The 17,458-nt window shown below is 37.3% G+C and overlaps 1 protein-coding gene across 1 annotated transcript in view; it reads right to left on the reverse strand.

Moving 5' to 3' along the window:
- The window catches only part of ANKAR (ankyrin and armadillo repeat containing), a 70,483-nt gene that overhangs the window by 29,804 nt on the left and 23,221 nt on the right, over positions 1-17,458 (reverse strand). Inside the window, exons 8-12 of the mRNA XM_068544794.1 lie at positions 13,900-14,101; positions 10,904-11,112; positions 8,165-8,269; positions 6,570-6,811; positions 1,991-2,159 (exon numbers count right to left, since the gene is read on the reverse strand). Of these exons, the coding sequence (XP_068400895.1) occupies positions 1,991-2,159; positions 6,570-6,811; positions 8,165-8,269; positions 10,904-11,112; positions 13,900-14,101 (927 nt within the window). The remainder of the gene's footprint in view (positions 1-1,990; positions 2,160-6,569; positions 6,812-8,164; positions 8,270-10,903; positions 11,113-13,899; positions 14,102-17,458) is intronic.

Below are 17,458 nucleotides of genomic sequence, written 5' to 3' on the forward strand. Positions count from 1 at the left end.
CAAGGGACACAGGTTTGATCCCTGGTCTGGGAAGATCCCACATGCCATGGAGCAACTAAGCCCATGCACCACAACTTCTGAGCCTGTGCTCTAGAGCCTGTGAGCCACAACTACTGAGCCCATGTGCTGCAACTACTGAAGCCTGTGCACCTAGAGCCCATGTTCCACAACAAGAGAAGCCACTGCAATGAGAAGCCCGCACACTGCAACGAACAGTAGTCCCTGCTCTCTGCAACCAGAGAAAGCCTGTGCGCAGAAACGAAGGCCCAACGCAGCCAAATATAAATAAATAAATTAATTTTAAAAAATAAATAAACCTTAAAAAAAACTTGTATACAAATGTTCATAGCAGATTTTTATTAAAAAAAGAATTCACCTGTGAATTCTTTAGTTTATTGGGAGTTTTTTGATTAATGATTCAGTTTCACTGCTAGTAGCGGTCTGCTTCTATTTCTTCCTGATTCAGTTTATCCATTTGTTCTAGGTTGTCCAATTTGTTGGTGTATAATTGTTTGTAGTAGTATCTTATGATCCTTTGTATTTCTGTGGTGTCAGTTGGAATTTCTCCTTTTTAATTTATAATTTTATTTATTTGGGCCCTCTCTCTTTTTTCTTGATCAGTTTGGCTAAAGGTTTATCAATTTTGTTTATCTTTTCAAACAACCAGCTCTTAGTTTCCTTGATCTTTTCTATCTTTTTTGTCTCTATTTCATTTACTTCCACTCTGATATTTATTATTTCCTCCATCTACTAATTTTTTTGTTTGTTATTCTTTTTCTAGTTCCTTTAGGTGTAAGGTTAGATTGTTTGAGATTTTTCTCATTTCCTGGGATAGGCCTGTATTGCTAAACTTCTCTCTCAGAACTGCTTTTGCTAAGTCCCATAGATTTTGGAAAGTTGTACTTTTATTTTTTCTTAAGGTATTTTCTGATTTCCTCTTTGATTTCTTCATTGACCCATTGGTTTTTTTTTAATTAACATGTAGTTTAGTCTCTATGTGTTTTTGTGTTTTTCCCATTTTTCTTCCTGTAATTGATTCCTAATTTCATACCATTGTGGTCGGAAAAGATGCTTGATATAATTTCTATCCTCTTAAATTTGTTGAGACTAGATTTGTGGCCTAGCAAACTATATATCTGGAGAATGTTCCATATTCACTTGAAAAGAATGTGTATTCTGCTGGTTTTGGATGGAACGTTCTATATATATCTGTTAAGTTCAGTTGGTCTAATGTATCATTTAAGGCCAATATTTCCTTACTGATTTTCTGTTTTGATGATCTGTCCATTGATGTAAGTGGGTGTTAAAGTCCCCTACTATTACTGTGTTAATGTCAGTTTCTCCCTTTGTGTTTGTTAATATTTGCTTTACGTATTTAGGTGCTCCTATTTTGGGTGCATATGTATTTACAGGTGTTATATCTTCTTGTTGGATTGATACCTTTTATCATTATGTAATGCCCTTCTTTTTCTCTTGTTACAGTCTTTGTTTTGAAGTCTATTTTGTCTGATATAAGTATTGCTACTCCAGCTTTCTTTTTATTTCCATTAGCATGGAATATCTTTTTCCATCCCCTCACTTTCAGTCTGTGTGTATCTTTAGATCTAAAATGAGTCTTGGGGGCTTCCCTGGTGGTGCAGTTGTTGAGAATCTGCCTGCCAATGCAGGGGACACAGGTTTGAACCCTGGCCCAGGAGGATCCCACATGTTGTGGAGCAGCTAAGCCCATGTGCCACAATTACTGAGCCTGTGCTCTAGAGCCCACAGACCACAGGTGCTGAGCCTGAGTGCCGCAACTGCTGAAGCCCGCATGCCTGGAGTCTGCTCCGCAGCAGGAGAGGCCACTGCAGTGAGAGGCCCGTGCACCGCAGTGGGGAGTGGTCCCTGCTCACTGCAACTAGAGAAAAGACCGAATGCAGCAGCAGGGACCCAAGGCAGCCAAAAATAAATAAATAAATAAATTTATAAAAATAAAAAGAAAAAGACTTACCTGAATCAGAACTCAGAAATGTGATAAGATATGGGATGCCTTTATGGTCTCTCACTGCTTTTTGATTGTTTTTGTTTCCCATACATAATACCTGTAGACAGTTCATTACATTTACTAGCACACTTTCTATGTCTAAGTTCAAAAGATTTATCAGAGCTGGAATTCCATTCTAAAAATAAACAAAAAGATTTAATTATAATTGAATTTATTTAAGATGTATGCTATCTTTATTTAGAAACACAAGTCTATAATCTTTCTTGCTATAAATATCTGCTTATTTAGGAGAGAACAACTGCCCATAAACAAATGTGTCTACGGATATGGCACATTAAATGACAGTTATTACAACTTTGAGCATATCTTATGCTTCAATATTAAGGAAAGTATTCTATAAATATATTTCCTGCCTCCCTCCCTCCCTCTCTTCCTTCCTTCCTTCCTTTCTTTCTTTCTTTGCTGTACCACATGGCATGTGGGATCTTTGTTCCCCGACCAGGGATCGAACCCATGCCCCCTGCATTGGAAGTGCAGAGTCTTAACCACTGGACCGCCAGGGAAGTCTCTATAAATATATTTTCAAATAGTCTCCTCTATACCAAAATAATTTGAGGCTGCAAGTTCACTGTAACATTTAAGTATCTAAAAGTGAAACAACTAAGTAATACCAATTGAATACAGTGCCCATTTGGAAATATTTGCTATTGTATACATTGCACTTGTAATTGGTAATTATATTTATGCAACACAAAATATTATTTTTAAATGTTAACATAGTTTCTTAATTTTAAGTGGAGTAAAGATGGCATTTCTCCCTACTAACAGAATTAATGAAAGGATATTAAAGAAGATAAGAAACAGAAATGTAATGTCATTTTCAATAAAGCTAGGAGACATCAGTAATGTTGAACCATATGTCATATTCTTGCTAGCCTAGAACATGGATCTGGGCCCTTTCCCACATGTATTTCCTGCAAATATCTAGACCAGAAAGAACTTATCTAATTCAAAGTGAGTAATGTTCAAAAAGGAAGTAGAACAGGATCTGTCCAAATATATTATAAGAGAAAAAATAGGGAAAACTTATGACAGATAAAGAATGCTTTTAAGAAAAATATGCCACAAAGTAGATGAAAAACTTTAACTGAAAATGGTATATTGTTATCAATGAAAAAAATTAATTAGGCAATCACCTCTATAAAACAAAGGTGCATAGGAGAGACATCAGTGCTCAGGGAAGATTTTCTGAGACAGGGAGAGGTGAAACGAGAGCTGAAAAAGCTCAGGAAAGATGTGGAAAAATATAAAAGCCAAACTTTAATCTACACAAAAATAAACAAGGCCAGAAAACATAGCAAGAGACAAGGAGGATAGGATTGAGGGGGAAAAAATGAAATAAAACAGTGAGTGGAAAAGGACTAGAGAGAAAATGATAGCTGTATAAAACTGGAAAAGGTGATATAATACACAAATAATTGGTCTTCCCAAAGAGAAGTGGTTAGTTAATTCAGTGATCAATAAATTCAACAGTCAACTTTTGACTTTCATCTTACAACAGCCTTTGACACTATTGATATTCTTCTCCTCTTTGAACATGTTCCCCATTTGGCTGATAGGACAACAGATTCCTCAGGTTTCCTCCTACCTCGGTGGCCATTCCTTCTTAGTCTCCTTTGAGGTCCCTCCAGATCTTTCAGCTTTCCCACAGCTCCTGGTGACTCAACTTTCAGAAAAATAATACAGAATATAACTACTTCTCACCATTTCCACTATTACCACCCTGGTTCAAGACACCACTGTCACCTGGATTACCAAAATAGCTTCTTAATTAGTCTTGCTGCATCCACCCTTGCCCACCTGTTTCAACACAGAAGGTAGAGTGATATAAATCTCTTCATGGAACTTCCCAGAACAAAATTATTCAATGGCTTAACATACTCAGAGTAAAAGCCAGGGTGTCTAACAATTATCCACATGGCCCTACCTGATGTGGTCCACCATTATCCAGCTAAGAGTGTCTCCTATTTCTCTTTCTTCAGCTACTTTTGCTTACTTGCTATTCTTTGAATATGCCAGGCATACTCTCACTTCATTTACTCTGCATTTGTTTCCTCTGCCTAGAATGCTCTTCCCAACAAAAAAACATGGCACACTTCCTCATCTATCTTAGGTTTGTACTCAAATGCCAACTTCTTTTTTTAAATTTATTTTATTGAAGTATAGTTGATTTACAATGTTTTGTTAATTTCTGCTGTATAGCACAGTGATTCAGTTACACAGTTACACACACACACACACACATATATTCTTTTTTCGTATTCTTTTCCATTATAGTTTATCACAGGATATTGAATATAGTTCCCTGTGCTATACAGTAGGACCTTGTTATTTATCCATTCTATATATAATAGTTTACATCTGCTAATCCCAACCGCCCAATCCATCCCTCCCCCACCCCTCTCCCCCTTTCAAATGCCAGCTTCTTAGTGAAGTATTTTTTGTCAAGCTCCCCTCTTCCCTTTCCCTGCTTTATTTTCCTCCTTAACATCTATTCTCATCGAATATACTATATTTGGTTTATTTTCTTTATTGTCTTGTTATCCCCAACTGGAATAAAAACTCCATGAAGGCTGGGATTTTGTCTGTTTTGTTCACTGCTATAACCCTAACATCTAGAGGTGTATTTCCATATAATAAACTCTCAAAAAGTACTTGTTTATGAATTTACTGAAAGAATAATACAGAAAAAATATTTAAAGACATGAATTCAAGAAAACATTTTGAAAATAAAAGATGATGAATGTACATGTTGAAAAGTCAAACCAAGCCCCAGGAAAAATAGGTAACTAACACTGATGTGTAAGTCCTGGAATTTAAAGATAAAGAAAAAAAAGGAAGAAAACACTGCTCATACAGTAGAAGATTTTTAAAAAACCAAAAATAATAACAAAATATGCCAAAACTAAGATTAAACATCACATCAATAAATGTATATGAGCTATATTCAATAAAAAGTGAATGACAAAGCAAGCCTAAATATACTGCATACAAGGGACACATTTATCCTAACTCTGGGTGATCAGAATCACTGGAGAGGTCTAAAGTGAGGTCTAAATGAATAAGACTAACTGACTAACTCTAGTTGTGGGTCTGGGGGGAGGGGAAAATTTCTAATATATTTTCCAAATGATTGATAACAAAACAACCAGCAAGAAGTAAAATGACTCCAAAAAGTTAAAACGAAAAGGATAAGCAAAGCCAAATTAAACATGAGAGCACAAAAGAAAACAAAGATCACAAATCTAATTTTGGACAACATAGAATTTGGGGCAAAAGTATTGCACTTGACAAAAAGGGTATATTTTATAATGCTAAATGACTCGGTCCATAATGAAGAAGCATCACCTGACAAAAACTATAAAAATAACCTTATTTATAAATATCTTTAAAAGATCTTACCTAAAATATTAATAGACATAATAAGGTGGATTTTATTTGAAAAAATACAGCATGGCAAAGATTGCTTGGTGTTCACAAAAAAAAATTTTTTTTTTTCTTCTAATTCTTTCTGGTACACAAATAGACTACATTTACCAGTCAGAACAGAAATAGCCAAGATGGTAGTATTTCTTTTAATATCTTCTCATAAACAACAAGAAGCAACCACATCCCCCAGAGCTAAATAAGCAGTTGGCCTGTCTTCCATGTTGTCCCAGGTGATAGTTTTGCCAGATAATTTTGTTGAGAAACAGTTTTCCATTGGTCTCTAGCACTCCTACCAGTATTGGGAGTGTATCAAGATTGTAACAGCTCTTTTACCTGGGCCATTTTTCAGGATTTTTATGTAGCTATCTTTTTTTTTTGACTGAGAAATAAATCTTCATCTGTTTTTAGCATTGATATTTGGGAGATATTACCACAATATCATCTAGGCTATCCTAGCTGATACCACCTCCTTATGTAACATAAACTCCTCCCCAGACCTTGCCAAACTGGAGCTAGCAAGATTTTATGTGTCTCTTCCTTGAATTACTGTTCGCTTCATTTGCCTGTGGTTTTTCTCATTATAATGCCATTACCTCATGATGTGGGCCCTAGAAGTGGTACATGTGCAAGTACAACCTTTACTCATATCCTAATGCTGTTTATCACTTACTGGATCTTGGCTCATCCTGCTATCATTCTTGAAAGGTGTGGTAACGTCTACCGCCAGGCAAAGAATAGGCTTGCTTACTGGTTGCTACCAAAGTGATAGGTTTCTTAAGCTCAACGTTCCTCAGATTTGACACAAACCCAATGTGCGGGTATGATCTACCTGGGTCCACTCTGTTGCCTTGTGAGACTTCGGGATAGGGAAAACAGACAACCCTTTGCTGTGCTTGCTCTGGTACTATCTTGCTCTTGTTTAATTTCGGCACTCATGGGATTGTGGCAGGTTTGCTCTTTTGCCATCCTCATTAAGATTGGAGCTCTTCCCTGAGAGTTTATGAGGGCCACTGCATAATGAAATGGGTATGTATCTTTCTAGCTTCTATATGAAAGAATTAGTCAGTCAAAATGATGTTCTATGAAAAGAGCTTACATGTTTGGCAATAACATCCTTGTTTTCAAGTTGAGCAATATCATATAGAATGACAGCACACCGAGAGTGTAGTTCGGGTTCATCAGAAACCAGTAGGTTGATCAAAGCTGGAATGGCTCCTGCTTCTACTAGAGCATGCACTATCTTTGCATGGGTTGAGATATTACTCAATAACCCAACTGTTTTGCACTGTAATTTTATTTTGGAACCTTTTAATAGATTGATTAAGGCAGGAATGGTGCCTGCAATGAAAAGATCAAGAAAAAGCATGAATTGTTTGTAACTATTTGTAGTCAATTTATCATGGTAAGATTTAAATAATGTTTATGGGCATTGCCATATAAACAGTTAGCAAATAATTCTATAAAATATTTATAAAATTATCATTTGAAACTACACAAATGTACTTTTCTGTCTTTTCTATAGTGTAGGCGGCTCTCATTGTTTACACATTTGATTTTCACATAGCACACAATCATACATTTCATATTGGTGATACTAAGTCACCTCTGAAACATTGAATTTTGGCTTAAGATCATTGATAAATAAATTATTTGAGCTACCATATGGTAGAGTTCAGTTTTGGTTACTGCATCAACTTTGTGTGGCAGTTGTTTGTGTAATTATTTGAGCATTTTATTATGTTTTACCCATATTTTATACAATCAACTGAAAAATGAAAAGTGCTGAATCTAGTATAAAGCAGTCTTAGCCTCATTAATTACAGTTGGTTCAAAGATGGAAATCATTGGGCGTGGTGAAAATAGAAAGCATGGCTTCAGTTGGATGCTTGTTACTTTAGTTCAATGTGAAGGAAAAACATTAAAGAGCACACATGACATGCTGGAAATATCATGGGTATAATTAGGGATGTATATATGTATTTAGCTACCTTAAATGAAACCTCCATCATGACTTGTTTATCTGTGGTTCACTTTTTTTGGACAAAGAGCTTTTTGTACATGTTTTTAGGAACATATTAGCGGACTACCTACAATAAATTTTTCATTCATTCAACAAATATTTATGAAGCATCTCGTTTGTGCCCAACATTCACATTAGAGTAATGGCTACCATAATGGATAGTGTAGATAGAATATTTCCATCATTTCAGAAAGTTATAATGGGAAGTGCTATTCTCAAAACAATCCTGTGAGCTAGTAACTATTTTATTAATGAGGAAATTAGGCATAAAGAAAGTAAGCAATTAGCCTAAGTTCTAAATGTAGAGCTAGTTACAAACCCAAGCCTGACATTGCAACTGCTATTTTTACAAATAAAGTGTACAAATACAGAATAGGGATAATTTTTAAGTGAAAGTAAACATAAGGATAGTATGATGAAGTAATTTAATATAATTTTTAAGTTTGCAAACTTTTAGAGAAATGAGATTTATATAGTTTTTTGATCCTGTGCAGCTTCCACTTGGAATATAAAATATAAGGTTTACAGGTAAAGGAAATGATCTTAGAAAAATAGAAAGTTAAAATCAACTAAAAAGTTTTCTCCATAATTAAAAATACATTTTAAAGTGATTGAATAAATCTCTACATAAAATAGCATAAGCAAAAGATAGTTAATAGATTTTACATCACCTGCATCCAAAATACATTTCCAGTATTCATCATTTGCTAAGCAGATTACTTCTAAAGACATGACAGCCATCATCCTTCGTTTATAGCTTTCGCACTGCAACATTTCTGGTAAGTTTTCAACAGAAAAGTACACATTGTAATTTCATAAGAGGTCATGGAATGATTGATTCTGTTTCTGTACAGGCCAAGTGAAGCCATGAGTTGAGATCACCAACATCACCACCAACTGCATTCATTAAATTCCCCTCTGTGCCTGTGAGGTGCTTAAACGGATTGAACACCCATGTTCTTTGAAGTTTATAATCTATATAATTAGTATTAAAAAACTCTGAAATTTTTTATCTTTGGTCTGAATGACTTAGATTGGCTGGCCACATGGCTCAAATTCGCTTGGAAAATAGGATACCTCTCTCTTGCCTGATATCAGTCGTTGAATAAAATTTGAGTATGGGTTTTCAAGGACAGCAAAGTAAACTACATTACTGTCAATAAAACTTTAATATCCATTAAAGCTTTATACATTTCCTGAGTATGAAGAAGATACTTTTAAAAAGTCTTGAATGAACTTATACTCCAGACAGGAAATACTACAAATATACATGATTCTAAACAATATCTCTGGTTCAGGCAAAACCACATAGAAATATCTTTGCTCATCTCTTTTTACCCAGCCCCTATAACAACAAATCTGGTCCTGACTCCTACCTAGCTTGTTCACTCCATGGTACTCTCTTTTAAAATTCAGCTTCCACTCCAAGAGCTAATCCCAGGGAGTTCTAATAAACTCTAATTCTTCTTTTACTCATAGTGGAAATGGGTAGTGTGAGGAGAAAGAGCTATTATAGGGCACGAAGCAAAGAAGCAGTGGCCAGACGCTCATGGTTACGGTTGTGTTCATGTCATTATCAGGACTTCCCAACAATCGCTGTAGGAAGGAGTGGCTGTCAAGAATTTTTTGTGCCATGAGGCTATTACTGTTAGGGGCCAGAAGGTCCTACCACTGCATTTCAAATGTGTTAGCCTTTATCAAAAGCAGCAGGATAGTCTTCTTAGTTACCTCTCAAAAGACAAAGATATAATGATATATATGCATACAAATAAACACTGAAAACCCCATCCAGTATCTCTTGGGCTGATATACTTGGAATGTGTTCCCAGCACCCAGTAAATTCCAAAATCAGGTATTGAGCCAGTTTTGAAGCCAGTTACTCAGACTTTGTGCATCAGTAGGTTGAAAATCTTAAATATTTATTTATCTTATCCCATCCTAAAACGAGTTGTTGGGAGAAATGTCAGTTCTCATTCTCCAAGTTGTTTAATTTTTCCTTTAATTTTAATTTTATTAAAGTAACATATGCTCATGATTCAGAGTTAAATGTTACTAAAAAGCCTACAGCAAAATATAACGGTTCTTTACCCCACCCTCTCCACTTTTCTCTCTCCAGATAGTACCACTTAGGACTCTTTCCCTGTACCTTCTGTGATTTACATATCTCCACATTTCTAAATATTTATACACACTGTTACCTTTGGCTATATCAATTTTAGACATCATTGACTGACTTCATGTCATGATAAATGGGAAACTAGTTCTTTCAACACTGCTCTGCCATTTCCTCTGCTCCCCCCTTCCCTATATTTATAGTTTTTCGTTAAATGAAAATTCAACACTTACATTACAATGCCTATACAGATATTATTCACAGCTAAGTACTGCAGTGTACTACCTTGTGTCTCCTTACTTTTGCTTTTTCCTGGAGGTAATAATTTCCTCATTTTATTTCATCTGCTTAGTTTTCTTTGTACCTGTTGGTCATTCCTCCCACACTTTCCTTTTGGTCTGGGTACACAGTTTCCATTCTGGGACTTCCCTTTGCTGTCATCTTTGAAATTCCCTTTGCTTTTCTCTTGGGTCAGATTCCCAGTTTCCTGTTAGTTGGGGAGAATTCCCGCTTTAGATCTTTAGGTCTTTCCTGCTTAGCCTCTGCAGAGAGCACTCCTGACTGGCACCGCCAGTTCTCCAGCCAGTCTATTGGGGATTTATGGTGTGAATCTGAGACGTTCTCAGCTTTCCCAGAGTTGGCTTGGAATGATTTCTCTGGTCTGCTAGGTCCTAAGATTTGCCTGTCTGTTTTCAATATTTTATTGCTTTTTCCTGTTTTCTCTTCAATGCTTGTTTCCTGTTATTTAATCTCCACGTAATTTTAGTAGGGTCTTGAGAGGGAGTAAAATTAGATGTGTACATTCAGTTGGCCAGTAACTCTTACCTTTATTTCTGGCTAGATTGAATATAAATTGGGGGAAAAAACCTCAAATAGAATTTTTCACAAAACATTATCAAAATATGAGGAAAGATGGTGCTGAATCAGTCTCTAAAATTAGGAGGTGAGGAATGAATTGGAAGGAATCTTATATTTTCCACTCAAACTTTATTTCCTACCTCTTTTTCTTTTTCTTTTTTTATGGAGTTGAGGATGGCTGGACTTTTGGAGAAAGTTGGAAAATAAAAATAAATATAATTGTGTGAAATATCATCTGGGTTATTATTCTTTTATTTTAATTTAGAAATAAAGCTACTTTTACACACACAAAAATAGTCCAGTATTATTTGTATTTCTGATTTTAACTCAAAATATGATGAATGCTTTACTTTGTTTTATTTCAGAATAAGTACCAATAATTAAACTGAATAATGATCAGAACATTTATTTATAAAGAGATTATGTGTTCTATACTCACCTACCAAAGTTTTCCAAACTGGGAGTTCAGGAATATTTAACTCTATTACATGCTTGAGAACCTCCGTGTGAAAGGTTAGCACTGCTAAATGAATTATATTATTTCCTTTAATATCTGTTTTTCTCCAGTTTGCTCCAAGAGAAAGTAGGTACTGAATAGTGTCCAGTGCTCCCGAAGTGGCAGCAAGTAACAGTGGAGTACACTGATTCCTAAAAATCAAGGAATATGTCATAATAATTGAGCACACACATAGTGTCAAATTTACTTCTTGTAAAACTATCAAAATGGCTGTTGGAGGAAGTCTGATTTATACATCATCTTCTCTTCCTTACATAGTGTTGTTCTGTATATTCCACATGTCAGTAGATTTGCCTCCCTTGCCTTGGCTACCCCTACCCTCCCTCCCAACTTGATTATCATGCATTACAATTTGTTTGGAAGTTGATAATGTACAGAGTTCTTAGACTATACTATCTCATTGGCTCCCTACAATTTTATGAGTGAAGGAAAAAGCAAGGCAAGTATTATCAGCCCATTTTACAAATGATGAAACTGAGGCTCAGGTAGTGCTCCAGCCCATTTCTTTTTTTATTATTATTATTTTTTAACATCTTTATTGAAGTATAATTGCTTTAGAATGGTGTGTTAGTTTCTGCTTTATAACTTAGTGAATCAGCTATACATTTACATATATCCCCATATCTCCTCCCTCTTGCATCTCCCTCCCACCCTCCCTATTCCACCCCTCTAGGTGGTCACAAAGCACCAAGCTGATCTCCCTGTGCTATGCAGCTGCTAACCCATTCTTTACAATTCATGTCCACTTCTCAAATCCCAGCTCCCTCAGTGTGGCAGAAACTAACAGTTTTTCTCAAAAACCCACTATCTGCTTTTTAGATGGTGAAGAGTTTTTGGTTGGGCACATGGCAGTCCAGCCAAATGCTACATTTCCTACCTCCTCGTATAGGTAGGTATGGCCACATGACTGAGTTTGGCCTGTGTGATGTTAGTAGAAGTTACCTGGGCAATTCCCTAAAGAGAAATGGAGTGTGCCATTACTTTTCCTCTCTCTTTCTTCTCATGGCTAGAATGCAGGCATAATAATGAAAGCAGGAGTCGCCATTTTGTACCAGGATATGGAAACCACATGTGAAGAAGCAACAAGAGGACGTCTGGGTCTCTCATATTGCCAAGCCATTACGCCAGCCCTCGACCACCAACCCAGACTTCATGAAAAAGAACTACGTTTATCTTTTTTAAACTACAGATATTTGGGGCTAGCTTTGTCACGGCAACTTCAACTGTATCTTAACTAACAGGTCTACTGACAAGCAATGTGACCTTAAGCAACTTGGGTTACTTTCTTGTCGGTAAAATTATGAGAGTAACAAAAATCAGCTGACAGTTTTGGTGTAAGGGATGAATAAGGTGCTTATTAGCACAGTCTTCATACATAGTCCCCCTGCCTTTTTTCACCATATCACATTGCCTCAAACATTACTTTTTTTTTTATCCCTATACCCATGCCTTCTTCTCTTCATGAAGCCCCTTTCTCTTGCTGCCTGTCCTTGAACCCTCACCAATATCCAGCTGGCCCCAAGCTTCTCCTCTTCTTCCTGGGCCCAGGGGAAACTCATCCTTTATGAGTAAACATCTCTTCATTTTCTCCCTTTTCTACTCTAACAAGAGTGTTCTTCTGTTCCTGTCTTTCGCCTACTCAGTGGTAGGAATAAAGATAACTTCGACTTCTAACACCATCACTCTGATATTCCTCACTTGAAAAATATGTTAGCAAGTTATATTATGACCCTTTCCAGTTCCACACTGCCACTGCCCCCTGCCAGCTGGGTCCTCTTCCGCCAGCCTAGCTCATGTATTGGCTGCCTCGCCAACATGCCTCCCCCTATTCAGCACCCATGCTAACTACCATCTGTGTCCTGACCTCTCAGGTCCTTGGCATACCTTCATTTGTGCTCCACATTCATACGCACCAGCCTGGTCACACTCCTCATTGGCTCCACATAGATCTCAACCTTGGTAATTGTCTTCTCTACGAATCCTTTGCTTCTTCCTTACATTCACAGATAGCTTCTTACTTCTACCTCTGATTTTCAATTGTTTGACCTTTTACAATCCACCCAGTCTTTTAGCTCCCTTCTGCTCAAAGACACATTGTCAAAATATGACAGAACTAGGAACTGAATTCAGGTCTCCACATTCCATGGCTCTTTCCAGAATCCATTTGCCAGACAATCTATTAGCCAGAGACCCTGGTTTCCCGAAAGCTTTTCCACACACATCTCTGCCCCAACCTAGGGAGGATTTATTTCTACACTGAATAATAATCGACAAGTTATTTGAAGACCCAAAAATATCTGAAACTATGCCTAAACCAAAATAATAACCTGGTATCTAGATTACTAGCCAAGAATATATCCTCAGGAGAAGCTTTACCTCCACCCTAAAGGTTGCTAAACTGTGAAACAGAACACCGTTTGGAATGTTTCCCTATTGCAAAGTTCTTTTCTTTTTTTTAATGTCTTTCTATTCTGGATACCACTAGATATTTATCCTACTGTCCACAGTCTATCCACCTTGGTCTGGAGCCCTCAGGCTGCTTCCTGGTTGTATAAGGTCCAATTTAGAACAACTTTCTCCTCCCTTGTCTCATGCTTCTTCCAGGACACTAAGTATCAGTAGTTAACCTGATAAACTAATCTGTAGAACCACACCTTTGGGAAAAGGTTAGGAAAAACTTCCTAGGGCTTCCCTGGAAGCCCTTATTCTTCCAGAAAATATGCATAGCTTAATAGAAGTTCCCATTTTTATAAATTCTAAAGATAAGTGGTAGGAGAAGACAGTGACCAGAAAGGACAGCAGAGTAAGACCAACATAGCCTTTCAAATCAATCACAACAACCAGTCCTTTTAGTGTCAGTGTTTGGGGCAAGCCATGAACGCAGAAATTTATATTTTTACAAATGCTTAATAACTTACTCAGCAGTTGCCTCAGCTTCTAGTAAACTAGGATCCTTCCTACAGAGAACAATTATGATGCAGATATTGTCATAGAAAGCAGCAAAGTGAATTGGCATCCAGCCTCTTTTTTCAGAAAGTGTGTAATCAGCTTTGAAACAAAGTAGACAGATGGTTGTTTCTAATGAGCAAGCCTGTGCTGCCAGGTGTAGAGGTGTTGGACCTAGAATGGATGGACAATTACTTCAATGGTCAAAGAGCTAACATTTCTGAAAAACATGCCTTTTTAATGTCCGACCACAGAGCTTAGTCTTGTGATATAAAAGCTCCCAAGAAGATCACTAAAAGGATATACTTAGGCAACTCCATACTTCTTTATTTAACTCAGGATGTCTGACCATTAAAAATAAATACTTCTTTATAAGTTAAGAAGAATAAATAACACTGAAAATATTAAATATTTGAAAAATTAAGTCAATGTGTAAGAGTCATAAAATAAACTATTTCTTCTTTAAATTATTTTCCATTTTATTCAAATGTTTTGTAGTAGGAGATAAGGTTCTTTAAAATTGAAAAAATATGCTCATAAAAGGCTTCTATGTCACTAAATCCAGTGGGTGTTTTTCAAGTCTCATCTTACTTCTCAACAGTAAGTTGAACACTTCTTCCATTTTAAAAAGGTTTCTTCCCTTGGCTTTTGTGATATGAGACACTCTTATTTTTCTCCAATATCTCTGGATACTTATTTGCAGTCTCCTTTGGGACCTTTTCATTGTCCTGATATCTAAATGAACCTTAAGACTTTTATCTTCTCAATGGCTTCATTACGATCTATAAGTTGATGACCCCCAGGATTATGTCTCTAGGTCTGATTTCTTCCCCAAGCTCCAGATCTATCAATCATCTCATTAGGCATCTCCACACACCACTTCAAACTTACCATATTCAAAATTGAATTCCTATCTTTTCCTCCAAACCTGATCCTCTTTCATCGCTCCTTAATTCAGTGAAGGATATCATCATCCAGCCAGTTCTACAAACCAGACACCTGAAAAACTCCTCTCATTTCATCTTCATAACCAATCCCCATCACCAAGTCTAAATATCTCTAGAACGTAATCTTTACTGCCATCACCACCCTACTTAAAGCCATAATCATCTCCAAACTGATATCCCCACCTTGTTCTTGCCCTTCCCAATCCACTTTTTCAAAATGTAAATCTGATCTTTTTACCTCCTTGTTTAAAACTCTTTAGTGACATCTTGAGGCCACCTGATCATTAGTACAGGAAAAGGATGCTCTGGCTCCAACTTAACCTGAACCATCCCCCCTCTAAAAAGGAAAAGGAAGGAAAGAAGGGAGGAAGGAAGGAGGGAAGGAAGGAAGGAAGAAGGAAGGAAGGAAGGAAGGAAAGAAAGAAAAAGAAAGAAAGAGAGAGAGAGAGAAAGAAAGAGAGAGAAAGAGAAAGAAAGAAAGAAAGAGAGAGAGAGAAAGAAAGGCAACATACACACCTTGTTCTCTTTATTTGGGCCTTCTTGTAGCTCCTCAAATGTAGGGTGACTGACCATCCAGGAAAGTACTGGTCTATGCCTGTTGCCCCAGCATAATTATTAATACTGCCCTTCCATTTTCAAACTCCCTGATTTGGATGATGAATTATCCGGTCACCCTGGGCTATTTCTGCTGTCTGAAAGCTTCCTTCTCCCAAACAACACTTCTCTGATTGGGGTCTACCTAAGTCTTATTTATTCCTCAGCCAAAATGGTATTTCCTCAGTGAAGCACTGTTTTTCTGCCAACTCAGAAAATTCCAATGGCCTCCTGCCTGCCTTAGTAGTCTAAGCTCTATATCATAGCCTTTGATAATCTATAACATCTGACCCAAATCTATTTATTTAAAATTACTGCTTAGTCTTCCAGTTTCTGGTCTGGCATGTAAGGAGCTTAAAAGTCCCCAATCCATCCTAACAGCAAGTAAAAACTTGAACAAACTGAAAAATGAACAACTCTTCTCAGATCCATTAGAGAAGTGAGGTCACATGGCAAAAATGCTGCTCCCAAAACTAGAGAGATAGACAGGCAGATACAGAGAATCACAACTTACTGGAGCAGAAACCTCTATAGGAACGAGTGGCAGGGTCAGAAAACCTGATGTGTAATTGACAAATTGCTGGTGGCTCAGTGTGGACAAGTCTGATAGTGAGAAACTCCAGGGGACCCAGTCATAAGGGGCCCCCATGCTTTAGAGAGTTTTACCTCCAGGAGCTCGACCAGGTCCTCACAGTTAATATTGAAGAAATACCCCCTTGTGCTTCCAGCAGGGGAAGGGGGAAAGGAACCATTTGGAAATACACCAAAGCATTCTATTTTTCTTAACAAGGCCAGTCGGTCCTCAGGAGAAACTATTTTACCAGAGCCTAACCTGCTGAGGTTTTATCGGAGCCTAACCTACCTGGGGGAAGGGAAGTACCCAATTACAGTCCCCTTCAGCCATCTTGATCCACCTAAGGGAAGGGAGGGACTGAGAAGCAAGTTGAAGTTCATGGTTCAGGAGCACAAGTTCCCCAAAAGACTGAGACCTAATCATAGGACTACAGAACATTTTGGTTCATTTCAATCAATGAAACGCAGTTAGCTCAGCAGGAGAAACATATCAAAATGAACTGAAGTTTGTTCGTTTGGTTTGGTTTGGTTGGTTGTTTGTTTTAAACAATGCTAACCTCCCCACTGACCCTCTCCTTCTCTTCTTTACCTTCCTTCAAAAAATATTTCAGCACAACCCAGGGGCAGGAATACTATTCTTACACCCCGCTCTTACTCCTTTAAAGTGTGTTTAATAGAAATGCAGGATCTCGGCTCTCAGCCAGCCCTCTGAATCAGTCTGCATTTAACAAGATACCTGTGTGATTCCTACATACTTGAAAGTTTATCCAATAATAGTGGGATGAAATGTCTCCCCTTGACATATGCAATGTCTGATGATATTTTGGTTGTCACAGCTGGGGTAGGGGTTGCTACTGGCATTTAGTGGGTAGAGGCCACGGCTGCGACTAAACATTTTACAGTGCATAGGATAGCCCCTGCAGCAAAGACTTATCAAGCCCGAACGTCAGTAGTGCTGAGGCTGAGAAACACTGTCCTAGTCATGCTCGAATCAGGGAAGTCCTGGAGGGGTTTATGTAGTCTGAAGAAATTATTCTCGGGTAGAGAAAGAACCTTGGTCTAAAGAACAGATGCTCTAATGGGACCTGAAAGCCATTTTTCTCTTTTCCATGAATATTCCCTGAATTTCTGTAGTACATCACTGTATATTAATAATGCCAGTGATTGTGAAATGCTACCCTGCATTCATCCATCATGCATTCACACAACAACTATTCCCAACTACCTATTAATGCCAGGCTTTCTCCTGGGCACTAGGATACTATGGCAGAGTAAACAAAATCCTTGCCCTTATGGACCTTATATTCAATTGAGGAAGCCACAATAAACAAATAAATAATATTATACAAGGTAGCCATAAGTAATATTTAGAAAAGAAGAAGGGAAAAAAATAGAGCAATAATGCAGGAGGTGTACT

This window comes from Eschrichtius robustus, chromosome 5 (assembly GCF_028021215.1).
Source record: "Eschrichtius robustus isolate mEscRob2 chromosome 5, mEscRob2.pri, whole genome shotgun sequence".
NCBI lineage: Eukaryota > Metazoa > Chordata > Mammalia > Artiodactyla > Eschrichtiidae > Eschrichtius > Eschrichtius robustus.